This window comes from Eubalaena glacialis, chromosome X (genome assembly GCF_028564815.1).
Source record: "Eubalaena glacialis isolate mEubGla1 chromosome X, mEubGla1.1.hap2.+ XY, whole genome shotgun sequence".
NCBI lineage: Eukaryota > Metazoa > Chordata > Mammalia > Artiodactyla > Balaenidae > Eubalaena > Eubalaena glacialis.
In genome coordinates this window covers 136,281,145-136,302,174 of record NC_083736.1, presented here as the reverse complement: position 1 = coordinate 136,302,174, position 21,030 = coordinate 136,281,145, and the positions used below count along the sequence as shown (strand labels likewise).

Genomic DNA, 21,030 nt, shown 5'->3' with positions numbered 1-21,030 from the left:
GAGCCCTATTCCTAGCTTTGCTCTTCATAGGAGTCCTCCGTTTCCTCCACTGTCAAATTGCATAATAAGAAGCCAGATCCTTCCCCGGGTTTGGGGAATATTACATGCGATTGTGCAGATGGCATGCTGTACACATTAACCATCTGACAGTTACTGGTTCTGGGTCTTGAGAATAGGCTCCAAAGAACAGAGTTCATAAACTAGCTTTTCAAAGTTTTTCCTGGGGTTTTTCTTAGAGCCTCTTCAGTTGCGACTCAGCTCTGCCATTTGGAATCCCTTGACAAGTCAGGTAACCTTTCTATGCCTCAGTTTCCCCATCTTATCCATTTCACAGGGTTGCTGGCAAGAGTAAAGCACCTGGCAGAGCGCACTATAGGTGTCAGTTTTTGTTTTCACTCTGTTAATTGTCAGGGCAATTTGAAACAAAAAAGTCACATAATAGGGCCTCATACCTTAGAGATCCGTTACCCACCCCACCCCCAGCATCACAGTTTATGTAGGGGTGACAAATGTAAAAAAGTAGCTGTAATGTGGTGTGAAATTGCAAAAATTCACTCACTTTTTAAACACCTAAATCAGACCGTGTTCCTCTCTGGCTTAAAACTTGAAAGAAGATCCAATCTCCCTCTCATGGCTTACCAGGGCACGGTTCCATCTATGGTCCCCCTCACCGGGTAGGCTACTTTATGCTTTGGAATCTGCTAAGCGTGTTCCCAAAGCAGGGTTTTAAGTTTGTGTTTCCCTATCTGCAGGTCTTTACTCCTTGCTTTCCTAGAGTTGTTCGTTCCTCCACTCATCTCAGTAGTACCCTCCTCACCACCATTACTCTCTATCTTAGCACCCCGGCTATTTCTTTCAAAGCACTGTTCTTCCCAGGAGTCACAGAGACCTGACTTCCAGTCCTTTGTTATTCATTATAGTTAGGCACAAAGCTCACATGATTGTGGGGAGGGCCGTATGAGACACTGAGTACAGGGCTGTGCACACAGTAGGTGCCCCACAGTGAAGTAGCTGTTGTGATTATTAACGATATCTGATACAAAAGGCCAATCAGCCCCTGCCTACCTTGACAAACCTCATGTTCCACGCCAGTAAACACCAGGTTATTTGGAGTCCTTTGTACATCCTGTACCCTTTGCTTGGAGGACTCCTATTCACCTTTCAAGATTCAGCTCAAAAGTCACCTCTCCCATGAGGCTGTCCTGGGGCCCCCTTCCCCTGTTCCAGTCTGGACCAGGTTTTGCCCCCCATTAGCCCTGTCCGATTTGTCTGTGTACTCCAGTCTCCAGCACAGAGCAGGTGCCTTCCAAGTGGTTGCTGACTGAAAGGGTGGGTGACTTCCTGACTATGGAGGACTTCCTGGCGGAGGCCAGAGGTTTCCAGCTGGGGCTTCAGCCCTCGCCACGTCCCTTGGGCCAGCTCACTGGCCTCACCTTCCCAGCCAAAGGCTAATGTACACTTGAGCCGCCTCTCTCCACCGCACAAGCTCAGCACTGTTGGCTGATGCCTTACCCCTTTGGGTCCGTCTCCCTGTCCTCCAGGTGTGCTGGGCTGTTGCTCTTCCTGTCAGCCAGGACAGCAGAGGCAGAAGTGGCACCAGAGCTGAAGGAGGAAGCACACAGACCTTCTGAAGCCTCAGACCAAAGGAGACCTGGGGCCCAGGTCTTCCCCTTCCCAGCTGCATTCTCACAGGAAAGGAGGACCTACATCTGGCCGTGACCAGCTTGGAATTCCTGGGGAAGTGTCCTCCTGGTTTGGGGTTCCAGCATCCTTGCATGACCTACACCTCCCGGGGCTCTGTGGGAATCTAGAATGATCGTTCCTTACTAAATGTTGCACACACCCACAGCAAAATGGCCACTTCCCACTGGTGGATTGGTAGATGAAATAGGGCAGAAGCCTGCAGCCTGGGAATGCACAACCTCTTCCCATTGCACCTTTGCACCTCCCTAGCCACCTCCACATGCTCCCTGGGACTGAGCCCTCTACTGCTGGCTGGCTGTCCCTGGGATTCTTCCCACTGACTTCTCCTAGCAGGGTCTCTTCCCAAGCTACACTTCTCAATGCCCTCTTCTCTGCCACCTCAGCTTGGGTCCCTATGGGTAGGTGCTGAGTTGTCTGGGTCCCCTGACTTATCACCTGTACCCACTCCTGCACTGCCCCTGGTGGGTGGGTTCACCTCCCAGCCTTCTCTGTCCTGCAGTGATCACCTGATGTGAAGAAGGCATGGAGCTGAGAGGTTCAAGGGGGACCCTGGGGTGCTGGACGTGAGGATGAACCCTAAGGCCGTCTGGCAATGGGACTGGTCATTGGGCAGTTGCCCCACCCTTACCTGGTGGCTGCTGGTCCAGGCTTATGAGGCTGTGAGTTGGCACTGGGCACCTCCTGATCATCCAGGAGAGGGGTAAAGACAGCAGGTGAGCACAGCCTGTGGAAGGAGGCCAAGCCCGGTCTTGGTTCAGGACTTTGCGTCTTTATGTCTACTCCCCCCGAGAGGGTGGCTTCTGTTCCCAACAGATGATGGGCACTAAGGAGTTCCTCAAATGGATGCTTGGAGCACAGTACTCACTCACATCCTACAGCTGACTGACACCAGGACAGCGTGGCCTCGTGGTGAAGGGCACACTCCCTGGGGGGGCACATGACTCTGATTCAAATCACAGCTTTATTAAGCTTCTGGCTGTGTGACCTTGGGCACATCAACTGACCTCTTTGGGCCTCAGTTGGATCATCAGTGAAATGGGGTGACAACTGTGTCTGCCTCATACATTTTCTGAGAAGAGTAAATGAGTCAATAGATGCCAAGTACTTAGAAAAATGCCTGGGCCCCAACATGTGCTAAAGTGCTCCTGTGATTATTACTGGGCCCTGTGGCCATTTGTAGAAGCAGCGACCCTTTGCAGTCCGTCTGTGCCCATCAACTTGATACAGATTCAGCGGGTGCTGTCTTATGCAGCCTTCCCAGGTATAGGCTGAGTTCTACGTCTCTCTGTGACTCACAGCATGCCGAGCGGTTACCTGTGCGAGCCTGCACCCTCCACTTGAATAGCACGCTAAGAGCTCCTCATGTTTGTTTCCACACCCACTTACGCCAATTGTACTTGCAACCATAATCACTGAATTCAATTATTAAGTAAACTCATAAAAATGAATGGAAAAGGAGAGTGGGTGTTTTTTTCATGACAAACAACCTTTTCTTTGCAAAGACCATAAAAGCAAGTCTCTTAAAAATCACTGTCTACAGAAGAGACAATGTAAAAGACTGTTAAAAGTCATAAAAGTCTAGAAGATATTCAGATAATTTTGCAAGTTAATATGAGCTTTGGCTTCATTTTAAGGAAACTGAAAGCAGAAAGCAAAGACTTCATTTTGCAAGGGGGGCATAGGCAAGAAGGATGTTCTGGATGAATATTCGAAGACGAAGCAGTCAAGAACCAAGCCCAGTCATGTTGGACCAGAGAATGGAGTCAACCTGCAGGACCGTGCTGGCCAGCACCGTGACGCAGGCCATGGTTGTCGGGCTCTTGCGCAGTCCTCCCCGCTAGCAGGAGCTCAGAGAACCGAGGCCCCGGCCCCGTGGCGTTCCCTGGCACCGGCTGAGGCACAGTGGGCAGACGCCGGGGCCTGTCATCCTCTTCCCGTGTTGGCCTGTGCTCCTGATTTGGAAGTTGGGCCTTGGGGGTCCAGGCATCAGTTGCAAACTAGTAAAGTTAGTGAAGGCAAGGGGCTCCCGGTGGGCTTGGGCAAGTAGAGGCAGCTGAGAGGGCCAGTTGGGAAAGCGGAGATTCCCTCCTCGGCCAGACTACTGTAGGGCAGGGGTGCCGGCTGGCAGCGTGCCTTGGTGGCTCTCTGTAGACACCGGCTTCACCATTCCTCTCTGGCCATCTGTTCTGAACCATAAGGGCTCTAGAACAGCTTGGAGCTGAACTATCTGTGCCAACATCTGTACACCTAACCTTTGTCCCCAAGGATGAGTCATGCTTGGTTTGGAACCACTTGGGGACAAGTGGGACCTTGCCACTCCCCAAATCACCTGAGAAAATGGCCCCTGACTCCACCCAGGTCCAAGAAGTCAGAGCCCAGCTAGACACGCTTGTCTCCTACTCTGTCTCACTGGGGCCACTGCTCTTCCGCTCACTGAACTTGAGAGCAGAGCTGGCCAGAGGAGGAAGGTGGAGGAGGCTTTGGGGCTTCTGGAAGGGATGAAGGACCTCCTTCCAGCTTGCCCTCACAGCTCAGCCAAGAAGCAGGAAGGCAGCGATTCATCCATCATTCCCTCCTTCTCCACATGTTCATCCTACCCGCCCAGGCCCACCCTTATGCCTACTTGGGAGGAGCCTGAGAGCCAGTGGAAGAGGGTAGGAGAAGCAGCAAGATTGAAGCAGAGGTAAATCTCAGAAGTGGGAAGTCCGGGGACAAAGGATGTGGCGGCGGCGGGAGTGCTGGAGATGGGAGAAGCAGTAGACGGGACTATGGGAAATGACCAGTGCCCCGCCCCCAGCAGCCCAAGCAGTTGTGGCGACTTGACCAGGAACAGGAGAGAAGCAACAACTTGGGGCCACGGGCCTCCCCCAGGTAGCTCACCCTCCTCTCCCAGAGCTGATGTCTGCTCCAGCCAAGCCTTCAGGTGTGGAGCCCGTGGCTCCGGATCCCACGTTGCCGTCACTTGACTGTGCACTTGATCTGTTATGGGAAGAGAAACATTTGCTGACTGCTTGGGTTTTGATTTAATTTAACTCATATGTCCTGAGAGTGAGCCTCAAGGACCAGAGGCCCAGGCCTTCAGCTGCCACCCTGCACTGCTCCAACTGAAGCCAAGCTGATATCAACAATATTTCTGCCTTTTTTCCAAACTTGATGGGCTGGGAGCAAGGGTGGAGCCAAGAAACAGAGCAAGGTGGCACAATGGGGGGCCAATGACCAATGGAACAAGAGACAAGGCATCTGGGGCCACTAATAAACCAACACAGCCCAGGGCAGAGACAAGGTTCCCCGAACAATCCTGGGTCCCCTTCCCTCATTCCAGTGCTGGGGCTCCACAGGGTCTAGGGCTGCGCACTAAGAAGACAATGGCAGGTAGACAAGGCTGTGGGCTCTTATCCATTACTTCCGGTTCAGGAAGTGCCCAACTGTGAGCGACTGCTCACCACACCCAGGCTCCCCTGGTCTGGCCTGAAGGACAGGTCAGCGGGATGGTTGCGGGATGGCTGGGGCACAACCAGCCCCTCTGGACTCAGCATCCCCTGCTATCGTTCTGCCTCCTATCCCTGCACCCCCTCCACGTCTCCCTTCGTCTACAGGCCACCCTGGAAGGCCCTGTTAGATGCTCTGCTGGGGTCCATGAATCCTTTGGTCACTGACTTCCCGAAACCTCCAGCTTGGCGGCCTTGCTGGCCTAGAGTTTTGTCCTCCTCTGCAGCTGGCTCCCTGAGGAATCTTGGCAGGGGCCTGCCCTTCTCCAGGCCTCATGCATTCCTTCATTCATTCTTTCGGCAGATATTCATCGAGGACCTGCACTGCCCCCGACACTGGGGACACAGTGAATGGGACAGTCCTGGTCCCAGCTCCATCCACTGACCTTGGATGGGGGGGCCATATGGGCTCCGTGTCCCTGCACTGAGTTACCTTTCAGAGTCTGCATCAAGGCCCTTGAAGGCCCTTTCACCAGTCAAGTCTCTCTTGGGCTCTCTGGGGTTGGGGGCTTCGTTGTCTTTGGAGCCTGGGGAAGACCTATGGTGGAAAGAAATATAAGTTAACTACCCATCAGCCAACCATACTTACGTGGGGGCAGTTACCTCATCCCCAAATGCCAGCTTTCTCCAAAGAGCGCAAATCCTGATATTGCAGGATTGGCAAATTATCAAAATCTACTAACAGCTGCTGTTGACTGAGGGTCAGACCCCATTCTCATGACTCTGAATGCATTAGCTCTCCACATCAACCCCACAACACGGTCACTGTTCTTATCCATGCCCACTTTCCAGCTGAGCAAACTGAGGCACAGAGAGCCTGGAGTGACTTGCCCCGAGTTCCACAAGTAACAAGGGGAGAAGCTGAGATTTGAACCCAAGCAGTCTGACTTCAGAGTTCCAGACTATAATCTTCTATGGTGTAAGACTGATCCTAACTCCTGATTCAACCTCCCTCCCTTGTCTCTGAGGTCATCAGGGAGCCTCATGGTGTCAAACCCAGCAGAGACACTGCCATCATTCTCACCATTCAGGACCACTGACCCAGTGGGCCACTCCCGCCTTCTCTCCCCCGTCCGTCCATCATGACTCTGTGTCACTGGCTTAAATGTTGGTGTTCCTGGCATCCTTCTCCACCTGCATGCTCTGCCACCTACCTTGGTCACCTCCTCTGCTCCCATGGCGTCAACTGTCATTCTTAAGCCAGTGACGTCTGCCTGTTCCCACCTCTCCTCTGTGCTCTGACCCGTACCCTCACTGCTTCTGGGACTGGCCCTCAGGCACCTCACCCTCAACGTGGCCAGAACTGAACCACCCTCACCAGCTGCCCTCAGGGGAATGACCAGGCAGCTGCCACCTCCACGATACTATCTGTGCTCAGTTTGCTGGCTCCTCTCTCCTCGAGTCCCTTGACTTTGTACCCCATGTAAATATTGACGTTGAACCCCATTATTTCTGCTCTCATCCCTCTGCATAGAGCATGGAAATCTCTTGAGCCCTGACCTCTCTCCCAAAGTTCAACCAGAAACCCTCAAAAGCCTCCTGGTAATTTGCATTTGGATGCCTACAAATAAACTCATCATATAGTCATTTGTAAAGTACTAAGTATTTATAGCACCCCTTCCTGCCCCCTCCCCTTAGTTCCCACTACTGTAGTGACATATGGAGCAAAAAGCGCAGGGAGGGAGTCAGGCAGTGGGGTGGGAGTCATGGATCTGCCTGCTCTTGGCCGTGTGGCTTTGAGGAAGTTACTTAAGCATTCATGGTCTCAGTTTCCTCATCTGTAAAATGGACATAGTGATTGCATCTACATCCTGCACGGGGACACGTGTTAGGCTGTTTGGGACAGGGCAGGGCTTAGTGAATTCTAGCTTTCCCTCTTTCTTCCTTTTCTCCAACTTGACTTTCCTGTTGGAAAGTGGGGGAGGGGTGCTCCAGAGGATCTCCAAGGGCTGTTATAGCTTTGTCACTCCCAGACAAAATGCCAGAGGCCTTATGGGTTGTGGAGGCCTTATGGGGCACACAGCACAGACCTTCCTGAGAGACAGCCTGGCTCCCTCCTGCATCTCTCAGGGTCACTTTGCCCCTGTTTCTCAGGGACTGGTCACCTTAGGGAAACCAATGAAGCAGCTTCCAGTGTTGCCTTATTAAAGACGTTGTCACACTGGGTGATTCTCAGTCATTCCAGCAATAAATGCTCCTGCAGTCCTGTTCTGGGCCAGCCAGGCCTTGAGCGCTCCAGGAGCTTGGAGTCCTTGGGGCAGAGCCATCTGTGAGTGGACAACTGTGACTCCGTGTGGAAGACTCTCTGGTGGAGGGATGAACACAGCGCTGTGTGAGCTCAGCGCGGAAAGCCCCTCACAGAAGCTGCCTCAGAAAGAAACACAAGCAAAGGAGGTGCTACAAAGGGGAGACATCTGAGCTGAGACTGAAAAATGCAGATAGGAAGGGGCATCCCCGGCAGAGCCTACAGCCTGCACAGACGAATGGGGCTGGGGGAGGCTGGGGGGGAGGGCCCAGGGAGGAAGGGTGTATGAGGGGAGCCTGGGGAGGGGGTGGATGAGCCCCACCAGGCAAGGTAGAGAGTTCAGGCTGCAGAGCCTAAAGGGGAGGGGGCATTGCAGGGTTTTTCCCCAGGGACTGGCATAGGACTACCGCTGCCCTTTAGAAATGGCACCCAGGTAGAAATATGAAGGAGAGTCTGGGATGGAGCGAGTGATGAAGGAGGCCTGGCCCCAGGGGAAAGGCACTAGGGACAGAGATATCTCTAAACTAGAATGGATAGGACTCACTGCCCCGACTGCGGCGAGGGTGTAGAGAGGGAGGAGCCAATGCAGACAGTCAAGGGCCCCAGAGATCGGGGCTCCCACTGCCCCAAGGATTAGCCTGGGCTTGTGCTCTGGCCTCCCTCCCCAGACTCTGGCTTCACAAGGTGGGGTCCCAGTCTGTCGGCTTCACTGCTGTGAGCTGGGTGAGTAGCTAAATGAGCAGCAGTCAGAGCCCCTCCGGGGAGAAGCGGCCCCTCCCTGCTCACATCCCCCTTTGCCCCCACCCAAGCTTCCCTGGGGCCCAGCTCCCAGCCCCCCCAAACCCTGCCTGCATGTTACCTGACTGTCTGCCCCCTACCTCGGGGCAGGGGCTGGGCCTGCCGTGCTCCCTGCTGGTTGTGCCCCACCCCGACCCCCTCCCCTGTCCCTTGAACTGTCAAGGCTGACCTAGTGACCCCGCCCTGTTCCTGGTGCCTCCCCCTGCCACAGCTGCTTCAGTGGCTTCACAGGGCTCTGCAAAGCCAGATCCCATCCACAGGGCCCAGCAGGGTGAACCATCGCCTCCAGGGGCTCCTGGCACACGCTCAGCATCTCACTCGTGTCTGCGTCTGTCTCCCCCCACCAGGCAGACAGTCAGCAACTTCAGCGGGGGGTGGTCGCCGCTGGGTCCCCAGGGCCGGGTCTGGCCTCCCATGGACCAAGTGCTCGCTCCCCAGGAGTTGTGGAGTGAAATGGGATGGGGGCAGAGAACCCAGATGGCTCATGTCTCCCATCAACCAGCCCCCAGGCCTCATCACTTGCACCCTGACCCTGCTGCCCCCAACTCTAGAACCGTGTGTAAGGAGCCCCGGCAGCAGCAGGCCCTGCACCTCGTTTCTTCCAGGTCTGGGGCCACCAGGCGGAGTCCCGCCCCGGGTGTCGTGATCCGCAGGCGGGCAGTCTCCTCGCCTCTTGCACTGCGACCAAAGGAGAGAGTCAGAGAGTCGGTGGTAAGAAAGGCCTCCGCTTCTCCATCTGTGCTGGGGATCCAAGGGTGTCCTCTCTCAGGAGCCTCCTGGCTAGTGCGGTGGGACACCCAGACCCACTGCCTTCCCCCCTCCCCCTTGTTTTTTCTCTCTTGTCTCCTCTTTGGGCTGAGCTCGGGCCACTGACCTCCAGGTCCCAGAGGAAAGGGATTGAAGGACCCCCTCACCAGTCTCCCATCCTCGACCCCAGCCCCCTTCAGACGGTACTGCTAATCACTTGCAGAGGTGCGCCCTGCCCGTGGCCGCACTGCAGCATCCAAAGTGGCTATTTGCGAGTTCAGGGGCTTATGGGAACGGGTGATGAACAAGATGCCCAGGAAACCTACAGACCGAATTTGGAGTGAGAGCCAGTGGAAGGGGCATGTGGGAGACTCAGGCGATGAAGGTCAGAGAGAAGGTGCCTGTGAGCTTGAGACCAGGGAGGATCAGACAGTCTCAGCCCTCAGAGGGTCCCTTTGAGGGTTCCTGCGCTCAGAGGCTGGTCCGAGGGTGACTGCACACAGCCCTCCAGTTCTAGTGTATTTTTTGCCCCCACTGCAGGTCCTGACACCCAGCAGGGTCGGGCCATGGTGATGGCTAGGGCTGGCGAGAATCTAGAACTCCCTGGCTTTCTGGGGTTCCCCTTCACTCCAAACCACACCTACCCAGGTCCACATCACAGCCACTCACTCTTTCCTTTCATTGCACCTGGCCACTGGGCTACAGATGGGGGTGAGCCCCAGGTCTGCCTTGGTGAAGCCCCAGCCCAGCAGGGGGCAGGATGAGGGCCGAGTGGCATGGGCCATGCACAAATCCAGCCCCAAAGGCACCCGAAAAGCTCCATGGAGCAGTAGGCCAGCCCAGGGCAACTGGGGGCATATAAGGGGAGGAGGTGGAAGCTGGCGGGGGTCTTAAAAGCAGAGACCAGATTGAGTGTGGCAAAGGGAAGCCACAAGATGGGCTTGAAGTGGGGATTAGGGGGTGGGTCTTGAGATGATCAGCCTGGCACGTTAGAAAGGACACTCCGGGGTCCCAGGAGGAGGAGGGGTGGGGGGGACAGGGACTTGAGTAGCCCGAGTAGTCCCCGATTTGTGTGAGCCCAGACGGCTCAGCTGCTCTCAGTCACCTTGGAGTTGACCGTGGCATCTGGCTCCAACCTAGACTGGGAGCTCGTGGGGGCCAGGTCAGTGGGCTGCGCCTCTGTGTCCCTCCTGGACACTGCAGATGACCAGAGGAAATGGAAGGGCTGCCAGAGACAGGGCCTCTCTGCACATGAAAGACCAGCGAGGGCCTGGTGCACGCAGGTAGCTCTGATCTCCGCCTGTCTCCACGATAACCACGAAGACAGCGGAAAGCCCCGGGCCGCTGTCGCTACTCTGTCCCATCTAAAGCACATGGTGCCAGGGAGCAAGGACACGTCCCACTTGGGGACGTCACAGGCGAGTAAAGCATACCTTCTCCCTGGCGTTTCTAGCTATGTCAGAGAGGAAATAGGGACCCCAGCTGGCGCCTGTCCCTCAATGCCTTGCTCCTGAGCGATTTCTTCTTAAAGGCCCAGCTCAAATGGCACCTCATCCAGGGGTCCTGTTACAGGTTGCATTGTGTCCCCGCTAAAAGATATGCTGAAGTCCTAACCCAGGTATCTGTGAATGTGACCTTATTTGGAAATAGGGTCTCTGCAGGGGTAATTAGTTAAGATAAGGTTGTACTGGAGTAGGATGCATCCTAATCCAATATGACTGGCGTCCTTACAGAGAGGGGACATTTGAACACAGACACACAGAGGGAAGACAGCCACGTGATGATAGAAGCAGAGGTTGGAGGGATGCATCTACAAGCTAAGAGGCGCCAAGGGTTGACTGCACTACCAGAAGCTGAGAGAAAGGCCTGGAACCGATTCCACCCCAGAGCCTTCGGAGGAGCACACCGCCCTGCTGACACCTTCCTTCATTTAACTTCTGGCCTCTAGAGCTGTGGAAGGACAACTTTCTGTTGTTTAATCCACCCAGTTTCTGCTACCTTGTCACGGAAGCCCCAGCAAATTCACACAGAGGCAGTAGCTCCTTCTCAGGCGCCCACAGTGGCATTTCCCTCTGAGACCAGCAGGTGCCGACGTTGGTCTCTCCATTTGTTGAAGGGCCCAGCAAATCAGGAAGCGCCCAACCATACCAGCACCCAGGCAATGCGCAAAGGGCTTTATGTGTACTATCTCATTTAGGATTTGGGACAGCCTCTGGAGGTACGTATCACTGCTCCCTCTTTTACACATGAGGACACTGGGGCACAGAGAGGTAAAGTGACTTGCTCAAGGTCACACAGCCAGTACAGGGCAATGCCAGGGTTTTGCCTTGTGCCAGAAGCTGTGCTCTTACTCACTGCTCCCCAGCCCCTCTGCCAGGCAGCATGCTGGGGCCCAGCCTCCAGGCCCCACCTTGATCAGGTGAGGCAGAGAGCCAAGAAAGCTCGAGCGGCGCTGTGATGGGGCCAGCAGCCAGGCCCGGGGCTCTCACACAGGCCAGTTTCTCTGAGAGAAGGTATCTGAGTGAGCTCAGTTTGGAAGGTGGGGAAATGAGATGAACCCAAGAAACCAGCCCCATGGTGCATGGAGGGAGGGCCATTGCCACAGGTGAGCAGTGGAGGGGGGAGGGGAGGGGGCTGATGGTGGAGACAGGAGCTCAAATTTGTACACCTGGTGCTGAGGAGCCTTTGAGGCACCCAGGCAGGTCAGGAGTCCAGAGGAAGACGGGGCATCCTTGTGTGGCACTCCTTCTGTTCCTCTCTGAAGTCCCTAAAGGGTTTGGTGCCTAGACAGGGGCGCCCCTCCTAGTTGGCTGAGAAGCTGACCTTCAGACCCAAGCCAAGGGGGATGGGGCAGGGACACGCTTGGGGAGGGGCCTGGGGACCACGCTGTGAAGTTCTCCTTTCCTACTTTGCCATAAACCAGCCTCCAGAACTGTGAGACAATACATTTCCATTGTCTGAGCCACCAGCTTGGGGGACTTCGTTACGGCAGCCTGAGCAAGACAGACAGCCATCTTGCTATAACAGCCAGGTGATGGGTAGTAAACATCCAAAGGAATTTTCTGGAATAAATGTTAAAATGCCTCTCAAATGATAACATAGCACAACCTACTTCTCCTCCTACGTTCTTTCAGAAGGCATCTGAAACCAACCTTGCTTTTTTTTTTATTCAAAAGAGAAATTAAGGAGAATTCAGAGATGTGCATTGTTTTTGCTGAATTGTGTCCCCTCCAAAATTTATATATTTAAGTCCTAATCCCCAGTACCTCAGAACGTGAGCTTATTTGCAATAAGGTCGTTGCAGATATAATTAAGATGAGGTCGTTCTTGAGTAGGGTAGCCCCTAATCTAATATGACTAATATCCTTATAAGAAGAGGAGGTCAGGACACAGACGCACAGTGCAAGGCCTTGTGAAGAGACGCAGGGAGAAGACAGGCATCTACACGCCAAGGAGAGAGGTCTTAGGAGAAACCCTGCCAACACCTTGAGCTTGGACTTGCAGCCTCCATAACTGGGAGACAATAACTGGGTTATTTGAGTCACCCAGTTTGTGGTACTTTGTTACAGCAGCTCTGGCAAACTAAGCCCCCATATTCCATCAATCACCGTGTCCCATCAATGCTACCTCGTGAAGAGCTCTCAAATTTTCCTACTTGTTCAAAAGTTCTTAGGGTGTCCTGTCTCCCTCCTGGCACAGAAGAGGTGGCCCCAAGGACCGAGGTCACATACAAATGGTTGTGGGGCTTGAGTTGGGGAGGGGCGTGTAGGACATGCAGTGGCAATTCCAAGACCTGTAACAGCCCCAGAGGCAGTGGCACTGTCGGCAGGACTTAGCATGATTCAGCTCAAAGTACAAGGAGGTATTGATTGCCTTTTGCCTGCAGACAAGAGAGAGCCATTATCTGCCCGGACACTCTGGGGCTCAGAAATCAGGGCAAATCAGAGCCCCACCTGGAGTGAGATCACCCACGCTCAGCCTGTCCCTGCCCTGTCACCCCGCTGCCAGACCCTCCCATCTGATGGCCTCACAGGCCAGAGCCAGTTCTTGGCACCCACCTGGGCTCCCGAGTCCCAGTGGGGCTAGGCAGGCTGGGCGTGCACTCCATCCAAATCGCCCAAGACAGTTTGGCTCTGCCCCCGTCCGCACTGGCAAAGAAGGAGGCGGAGGACAGCATTCGCAGGTTGAACTTGACCAACTTACAGGAGAGCCTTGAACAAGCCTAAGAATAGCACGGCTAGTGCCCTGGCCACAGACCCTCTCACATCCCACAATTGGTACTTTTCCTCGGGATGTTGTGGCTGCCACTGGACTCAGTGGTGGAAGGGTTAAGTTGACACAGATAAGCACTAAACAGACAAGACTGAAGCACTCTCTCCCAGGAGACCAGGCTGTTTTGCTCCTTTCAACCCCAGGACATCCAGCCAGAGAGGCCCTTACTGATTTCTGTACCCCATCCTGTCACTGGGCATACAGGGACACTGACCCTGAGGTCCTGTAGGGAGGTGACCTGGCAGTCACCAGCCCTGGGCAGAGATGAGCAATTGATTACCTGCTCGAGCCGGGAGGGGATCGTGCCAGAGCAGGTGGGTCCTGGCTTTTCTTGGAAGGCCCGTCCTCATCCACCACCTCAACCCTTTGGGCAAGAAGAGAAACAGATGCACCGCTGTCCTCAGGGCACTTTTGGCCTGCGAAGCTGCCCTGGAACTTGCTGCCCCTGAAGGACATGCTTTCTTTCAGTGGTGTTTATGGCTTAGCAACTCCAGCTTGGGATAAGGACAGAACACTGGGTTGAATAGCATCCCACCAGAATTCATGTCTTCCCGGAACCTGGGAATGTGATCTTATTTGGAAATAGAGTCTTTGCAATCAATTTGTCATCAAGTTACAATGAGGTCACACTGGGGTAGGGTGAGCCCTAAATCCAATGACTGTTGTCCTTATAAGAGGGAAATTTGGACACAGACACACAGAGAAAAGAAGGTCATGTGATGATGGGGGCAGAGATAGGAGTGATGTGTCTACAAGTCAAGGACTGCCAGCAAGAGCAGATGCCGAGAGAGGCCCGAGATGGCTTCTCCCTCGCAGCTCCCAGAAGGAACCAAGCCTGCCCACACCTCGGTCTCGGACTTGGAGCCTCCAGGACCGGGAGACAATCTGTTCCTGGACTTTGTGCCAGTTCCCACAAAGCGCCGGTTTGTGGTACTTTGATATCGCAGTCCCAGGAACCTCATACAGACATCACGCTGCCACCACCCTCTGCCGGCTGTATTCTAGGCAGCCTTTTTGGTCCTCCCCCCTCCGTGCCTTCGCACAGCTGGGCCCTCTGCCTGGAACACTTGGCATGCCGAGTCCTCCTTGGTCTCCAGTCCTCACCTCGTCATGGATGTCTTCCCTCTCTACCCAACAGAATACCCCTAACTCTCAACTGGCCAGAAGTTTCTTCCCTGTCCTCCCCAAATACTCCCCTTTCCCAGAAGACGTCCTGTCAACTAATGGTGCCACCCCTCCCTCATTCAGCTGGAGTGTCTTGATATCCTGATCATGGCCCATTGAACCCTGTTCACCCTTTAGGGCCCATCTCCAGTGTCACGGTCACTTCCAAGGGCCTGGTCAGGCAGGGGCTCCCAATGACAAGCCTCTGGACTCCAGCCCAATGATCCGTCCTACCAAGGCACTGTCCAGCCCACCCCTGGTAGGGTGGGCAAGAGGGCAAAGGAACAACTTCTCTGTAGCCCAGTAGCTACTTTTGCTGCAAAACCCCAGAGGCCTTGGAAACACTGAAGCTCCATCTTGGGTCGGGGGCCGGGTTCTCTCAGCCAGGCTCCTGCCTATGCAGCATTGGTTGCCAGGGTCTTATGTGCCACCACAGCCACCCACGTGCTTCCTTGGCTTCCAAACAGAAGCCACCAGCCCCTCACGACTCCCTCTACTCAGGGACAGTGACCGCACCCCACCCTGTGCCTGCTCTCCCCACGCTCCACCCCTGCCAGTGGAAGACCTTCCCTTTGCCGACACTTACCTCTTTGCGATGAACGGGGCCGGTGTCTCCTGGGCAAGGCTGCTGGAAGAAGGCAGAAAGGTGACGAGTTGGGCAGAACCCACAGACAGGTGACATCACTCCCAGCACCTTGCCTACCCTGATGGCAGCAGCCAGACCTCTCAGGTTTCCAGAAAGTAGATCTGAGAGTCCCAGAAGGTGTGGTTAGGAGGGCCCTCTCAACCCACCCGTCACCAGCCAGAGGAAGACCAGAGCCCTGAGGGGAAAGGAACTGGTCCAGAGCAGGGAGCGGGTTGGTGGCTGAGCCGGCCTGAGACCAGGCCCTGACGGGTCTCCTGCCATGCAACTCACCTGGCACTCTTCTTGGCCGCCGACAGGACGTAGGAGTGCTCCCGGGGAGCTGTCTTCCTCACCACACTGCTGGCAGCCTCTGACCTGGGGTGGCACAGGGAGGGGGCATCTGATGGCATGAGGAGGGGCTTGCTCTGCCAGCCTAGCCAGGCAGCTACTCGGGAGGCAGGGGGAGCTTTAGGGAGCTGCCCGAGACCCCACACCTAGAGGGCAGCAGAGCGGGCAGTCAACGCCCGGCAGCCTGGCTCTGGAGCTCTCGGCCCTTCCCCGGTACCTCCGAGGCCTGGGGACCCCTGCTACTGTTGACTCTGCCCTTAGGACTGCCTGTCTGCTGGGCCTTCAGCGTGGGGGGCTTTGGTGTGTTTCCTAAGTCACGGAGGGGCCAGCAGATGTTGGGAGTGAGGGCAGGCTGAGCTCGGGGCCTAGCTGCTGCCCAAGCACCCAACCCTCACTTTGGGACAAGGGGCATGGGCACCTCTGGAGCCTGGCCCTGCCCCCAGGCACATACAGGAGGCTTCTCCCAGGGCACCATGCACTGCCTATTTTGGTCCAATTTGCTCAGGAACCTTTTTAACGAACTATAGAAATTCCTCATTACCTAGGTTCTGCCCTCTTAGAAGGTTCATAAGAGGGTCCCCTGGGCTGGCCCAGCACTGAGCGGGTAGTTCTGGGATTCCAGGAGTGCCACCTGTGCTGGCAGCGACCCTCCAGCCAACAGACCAGCACTGATGCTCCACATGCTGTGCACAATTCCTATCTCACCAGGCTCCAGAGACTTGGGCCCCGCCCTGGCCATGGGGCGCCCAGCAGGCACCGTTACCTCCGTTTCTGCTCATCAGAAGAGAAGGGCACCTCCTCCTCTTCAGCAGCCCCTGACGCTGAGCTGCGCCTGACGTTGTAGGGTGCCCTGGGGAGGGGGGGGGTTGAAGAAGTTGGCAGTTATGGGCCCTCCTCCCTCTACGTCTGCCCCTGCTCCCTGTCACAGGCTGCCACCCTCAGCGGCTTGGCTTCCTGACTTACAACGATGACAACACCGAAAACAACACGTGTTGGCATGGTTGCCCCTGGACTCTGCTCGCGCCACTTCTTCCTCTTCGAAAGCTAGACTTGCTATCTGTCCCCGTTCCAACCCTTACTGTACCCCAGGACCCAGTTCAAGCCTCACCCCTTCTCCAGAAAGATTCCCTAGCTGCTCTGTGTCACTGGATGATGGTGACAAGGGACAAACAATATAAAGATGTGGGGCCCTGGGAATGCAGGCCCTGGGCGCACAGGAGAGGGGCTTGCACAGGGGCCACAAGGGGAGCTCCAGAGGGAGTCCCAAAGATTTATATCCAAGAAGCAGGCCAGAGTTAGGCACAAAGTGCCCATAGGTGATAGGCTGCCAGGGCCAGCAGCATGCTTGGGCTCACCGGGTGCCAGCCCAGCTCGGCCCAGCCCAGGAAACAGCTAGGGCCATGACCCATGACACTTTCTCCAGACCCACTAGCTCCTTCTACAAGCTTCCTACAGCCCCTGCTTTGCTTCAGATCGGAAGTAAAATGTGCACACTGTCCAATTTTCTGGAGCTTGTCAACCTCTGGTGTGTTCCAGGCCACAGTGGCAACTGGCAGTGATGTCAGGCCGACAGGACTAGCACCCCTGGGCTGTGCTCAGACCTGGCTGTGCTCAGAGGCAAGCAGCCGGCTGCCCTCAGCGGGCCCAGTGTTTGGGCTCGTCCTTGGAGGAGGGAACCAAGTTGCGTCTGTGATTGCATACTCACAGCTTCTTGTAATCCTCTGTGGTCATCCTGTAGCCAGAGGAGGAGGGGCGGGGAGGCCCAGCAGGAGCTGCTTTCCCCGGACCGGCAGCGCTGCAGAGGCAAGGAATTTCTGTGAGTCTACCCGCAGGGCCCCTCTTGCTTCCAGATTTGCCTACATGGCCCAGCGGGCAGGTGGACAAAGGGGAGCTGGTGCCCTCTCCTCTCTGCTCTCAGCCCTGCCAGATACCCAGAACATCTGCGCAGGGCAGCCCTCTTGCCACAGACAGACTCAGCCACCTTGGTCCTGCTTTTCTGATGAAGCCCAGGTTCAGCCTGGTGCCAGCGCAGCCTGTTGGGAAGAAGGTGGCCTAAAGCACACAGCTCAGTGCAGTTGATCAGCAAGTCAGGGCTCCCGCCCAGCCTCCTCCCAGTGCCTCTGTCTCAGTGACCAGGGCCAGTCAGGACTGGCCCAAGGACAAGGGCACTGGTAGTGGTCCAGGGCCTTGCCTTACACAGGAAGAGACCTGCCACCCACCACCCCCTCAGTGACAGGCAGAGGACTCTCTCTGGCCTGAGCGTGGCCTGGGCCCTCACACCTCCCACGGGCCAACTGGCCAGCACCCTGTGGACACACCTTTTTGGAGCTCCGTTGGCCTTGGGGAAGTGCTGCTGGGGCTGAGACGAGCTGTCTACAGGCTTGGTGAACACGCCCCTAAAAGACAGCCCGGGAGAAGCAATGCCGTGAGCCCCCCGGGAGAAGCTGGGGGAGGTGCGGGCGGGCATGGGGAGGTGGGCAGGGTCCTGTGGTCACCTACCGGATGATATAGCCAGTGGGAGCCCTCGTGCTCGGGGGCCTGCCAAGGGAGAAGAAGGTCTGATGTGAAGCCAGGCTGCCCAATGACGGCAGAGTGGGTTGGCTGCTGGGTGTCCCAGCGCAGGCAGAACAAGCGGAGCAACAGTGGCCAGCTGCTTCCCAAGAAATCCAGCCACGCCTGCACCCCTAGCCGGGATGCCTGTCCTGCTCTGCCTGTCTCCCTCATGCTCCCCAAGAAAGGTACCCCAGGCCGATTCTTCTGGGCCCTGGCTCACAGCAGGTGCCCAGGAAGGCATGTTGCACGGCTGGGCATTTATACAGAGGTGTCCCCTCCGAAGTCCGGTTTCTCCCAGTTCTGACAGCCCTCCCCACCTCCACTCTCAGAGCTGACCCAGCTCAGGCTGGAGGCTCTGTGCTCAGAGGTCTGGGGCTGAGGCGATGTCAGGCAGAGCCCCTAACCTGATCTGACCCCCTACTCTGCCCAGCCCCCTCCAGGAAGACTCATGAGGGCCCAAGGGGCAGAGCCCAGGCAGGAGCCAGCTGCCCTTTCCTTCCCGCTCTGCTTGAGCCTCCCTCCCCCAGCCCGTGCGATGCCCACATCACAAGTCTTGATGCAAGTTTGGGACTGGAGGGCACGGCCAGGGCTTGGTCAGTGCCTGGAAAACATTAGACTCCATGTGCTGGGCACCTTCCGCCTGGGAGAGGGCTTAGAGGACTCGGGTGAGGGGTGTGGGCAGGCAAGAGCTGGGAGTGCTGGGGAAGCAGGGCTGTGAGTTCTGGGATCAGAGGCAGGAGACAAAGACTCGGCACATGGCTCTTCCGTCCAGGAATAGAGGAGCTTGGGGCTGGAGCAGCGTGAGAGGGTCTTAAAGGGACCCCTCACAGGCAGCTGGGAGGGGCAGTGCAGAGCCCCAGTGTTCTCCATCCCCCTGGACCCTGTCCTTAACAGGGCATGGCCTCCTGGAGGTGACCAAGTTACAGGAACACTTGGAGTGGAACCCGAGAAAGAAAGGTCACTTATCCCACGTGTTTTCCAAATATACTCCCAAACCAAAGCCCAGGCTGAGAACTGCACCCCCAAAGTAAACATACTCCCCAACGAATAGATTATCTTTGAACTGTGCTCGGGCTCTGGCCAACTGCCGTTATCACAATCAGCAATTCTCTCCTTTATGGTCATCTCTCTACTCAGGACGTGCCTGCGTTCCCGGCTAGGATGTCAGTTCCCCGAGGAGAGGGTTGTGTCCTCTGTGCCCAACACAGGACCTGGCAGGTAACAGGGGCTGAGCCATTGGGAGATTACGGGCAAGGGCATAGTTACCGGAGGGAGCCCCTGTGGCTAGCGGTGAACTTGGACCCCTGCCTTCCAGCTGCTGCCACTGCCGTACCACCACCCCAGGAAGGCACTGGCCCTGCACTCAACTGCCAACTGCTGGCTCTTTGAAGCAAGGATCAAGCCTGAATTTAGTGGTCCCCCTAACCCTAAACCCCGTACTTCTCAGGAGTAGTTCCTCCCCATAAGGGCAGGATGTGCCCACCCTTCAGAGCCTCCCTGGACGCCATTATGCAAAAGTCCTTGAAATAGAGAGAAGAGCTGGTTCCCCTCGGCCACCTGTCAAAATATGTCATCTGGAACTTGGGAGACAGTTGGAGCAAGTGTGTGAGTCTCCCCTGGCACTTGGGACGCTGTGCTGATACAACAAAAAAGTGACAAGTAAGCACGTCTTAGAGCTTGCAGAATTTGCATAAAACTGAAGTTGTCCAGACCCGTGGGTATTGCCTTTTTAAAAATGTGCCTGATAATGTGTATTATGCAGGATACGCATTTGCTTTTATAATCCCATATGCTCTGGCAAAACTTAGCATTTTGGAGCTAAGACTTTATTATGCTCAGTGACAGTTTGGATCCCAGTTGACAGCTGGAGCCATGGACCTGGACCCAGTGACTCCTGCACTCCTTTTCCCAAGAAGGAAAAGCCATCCTTCCTGTGGAGTTCAAATGACTCAGTGTCCGCCAAAGGCTGCAGTGCAGGGCCCACCCACCAGCCATCTGGGCGCCACTTCTTACCTGGCCTTCGGGACCTCCCCAGCTGAAGAAAAAGATATGGCACGACTCCGGCCTGAGGGCAGCTCACTGAGGAAAGAGGGGACACGAAAGAGGGCGGGCACTACGTGTACCCCAGGAACTCGGCCCGCCGTTCCCGTCTCACCTTCTCCTTCCCCGGCCTGCGTCCACACTGCAGAGGCACGTGTGCCCACGCACGCCCTGGCAGCCGGGCCTTTCTCACCCCGTGGCTTAGGCTGAGTGCGGCCCATGGAGCGCCACCCCACGCCCAGCCTGTCGCTGCCGGCCCTCCTGGCCTCCTGGACTTACAGGGTGTGGCTCTCTGATTCATCCTGCTTGGTGATCCAGCTCTTGTCCCCCTTCAGCGTGGTCCGAACCTTCATCTGCTTGAGGACATTATTGCGTTCCTCCTCGCCCGGTGGGAGAGGCTTCCCTGGTGGCGGCAAGGCCAGGCAGCGTCAGAAGCGGAGCCCAGCCCCCGGACCCCGAGGCCTCCTTTCCAGCCCTCCCAATACACTGCTGTCACTCTGCTGCCCAGGCAGCGCTGTGGCCTCGCAGGGCAGGCCTGGAAGGAGGCAGCCACGTGCCAAGCCCAGGACAAGAGGGCACCCGGGCCTCACCTTTGCTGCTTCCTCCGAGAGCTGAGATACTCATGGTGTTTGCTCTGAACGTCCCTTCTCGGTGGATTCAACAGGGCTCCTGGGGGCAAAGGCAAGCACACGGCTTGTCACTTCATGCATTTATGATGGCTCATGGGTCACCGTATGGTCCTTGGCAAACTGAGACCGTGCAGACTGTCCTTTGGGTGGAGTCTGGGCAGAGGCCGCCGCTGGGAAACATGACGTGGCCTGCCAGGGGCTGTCTGTTGGAGAGATGGCTGAGACAGGCAGACCACCAACCCACTTAGAGACCTCTGATGGCCAGACTCCCGCCCAGCGAGTGTAGGGGAGGGGTGGCAGCAGTGGCCGACACTGGTGGACCCAGGAGGAGGGATGGGGGAAGGAAGGGTACAGGCTGCGGGACGGTCGCTTTGGGGGACCATCTCTCTCACTCCTTAGTCGCCATCTGACAGACCT

The 21,030-nt window shown here is 56.1% G+C and overlaps 1 protein-coding gene across 1 annotated transcript in view; it reads right to left on the bottom strand.

Moving 5' to 3' along the window:
* Positions 1-20,623, bottom strand: part of ZNF185 (zinc finger protein 185 with LIM domain) — a 42,222-nt gene extending 21,599 nt beyond the window's left edge. The window contains exons 1-16 of the mRNA XM_061178045.1: positions 20,575-20,623; positions 20,264-20,387; positions 19,958-20,023; positions 17,891-17,929; positions 17,710-17,787; positions 17,097-17,186; positions 16,155-16,241; positions 15,335-15,418; positions 15,005-15,046; positions 13,535-13,618; positions 13,041-13,130; positions 8,827-8,913; positions 5,626-5,730; positions 4,585-4,683; positions 2,333-2,428; positions 1,513-1,602 (exon numbers count right to left, since the gene is read on the bottom strand). Coding sequence (XP_061034028.1) covers positions 1,513-1,602; positions 2,333-2,428; positions 4,585-4,683; positions 5,626-5,730; positions 8,827-8,913; positions 13,041-13,130; positions 13,535-13,618; positions 15,005-15,046; positions 15,335-15,418; positions 16,155-16,241; positions 17,097-17,186; positions 17,710-17,787; positions 17,891-17,929; positions 19,958-20,023; positions 20,264-20,387; positions 20,575-20,608 — 1,295 coding nt within the window. The 5' untranslated portion in view covers positions 20,609-20,623. The remainder of the gene's footprint in view (positions 1-1,512; positions 1,603-2,332; positions 2,429-4,584; positions 4,684-5,625; positions 5,731-8,826; positions 8,914-13,040; positions 13,131-13,534; positions 13,619-15,004; positions 15,047-15,334; positions 15,419-16,154; positions 16,242-17,096; positions 17,187-17,709; positions 17,788-17,890; positions 17,930-19,957; positions 20,024-20,263; positions 20,388-20,574) is intronic.
* Between the last annotated feature and the right edge of the window lie 407 nt (positions 20,624-21,030).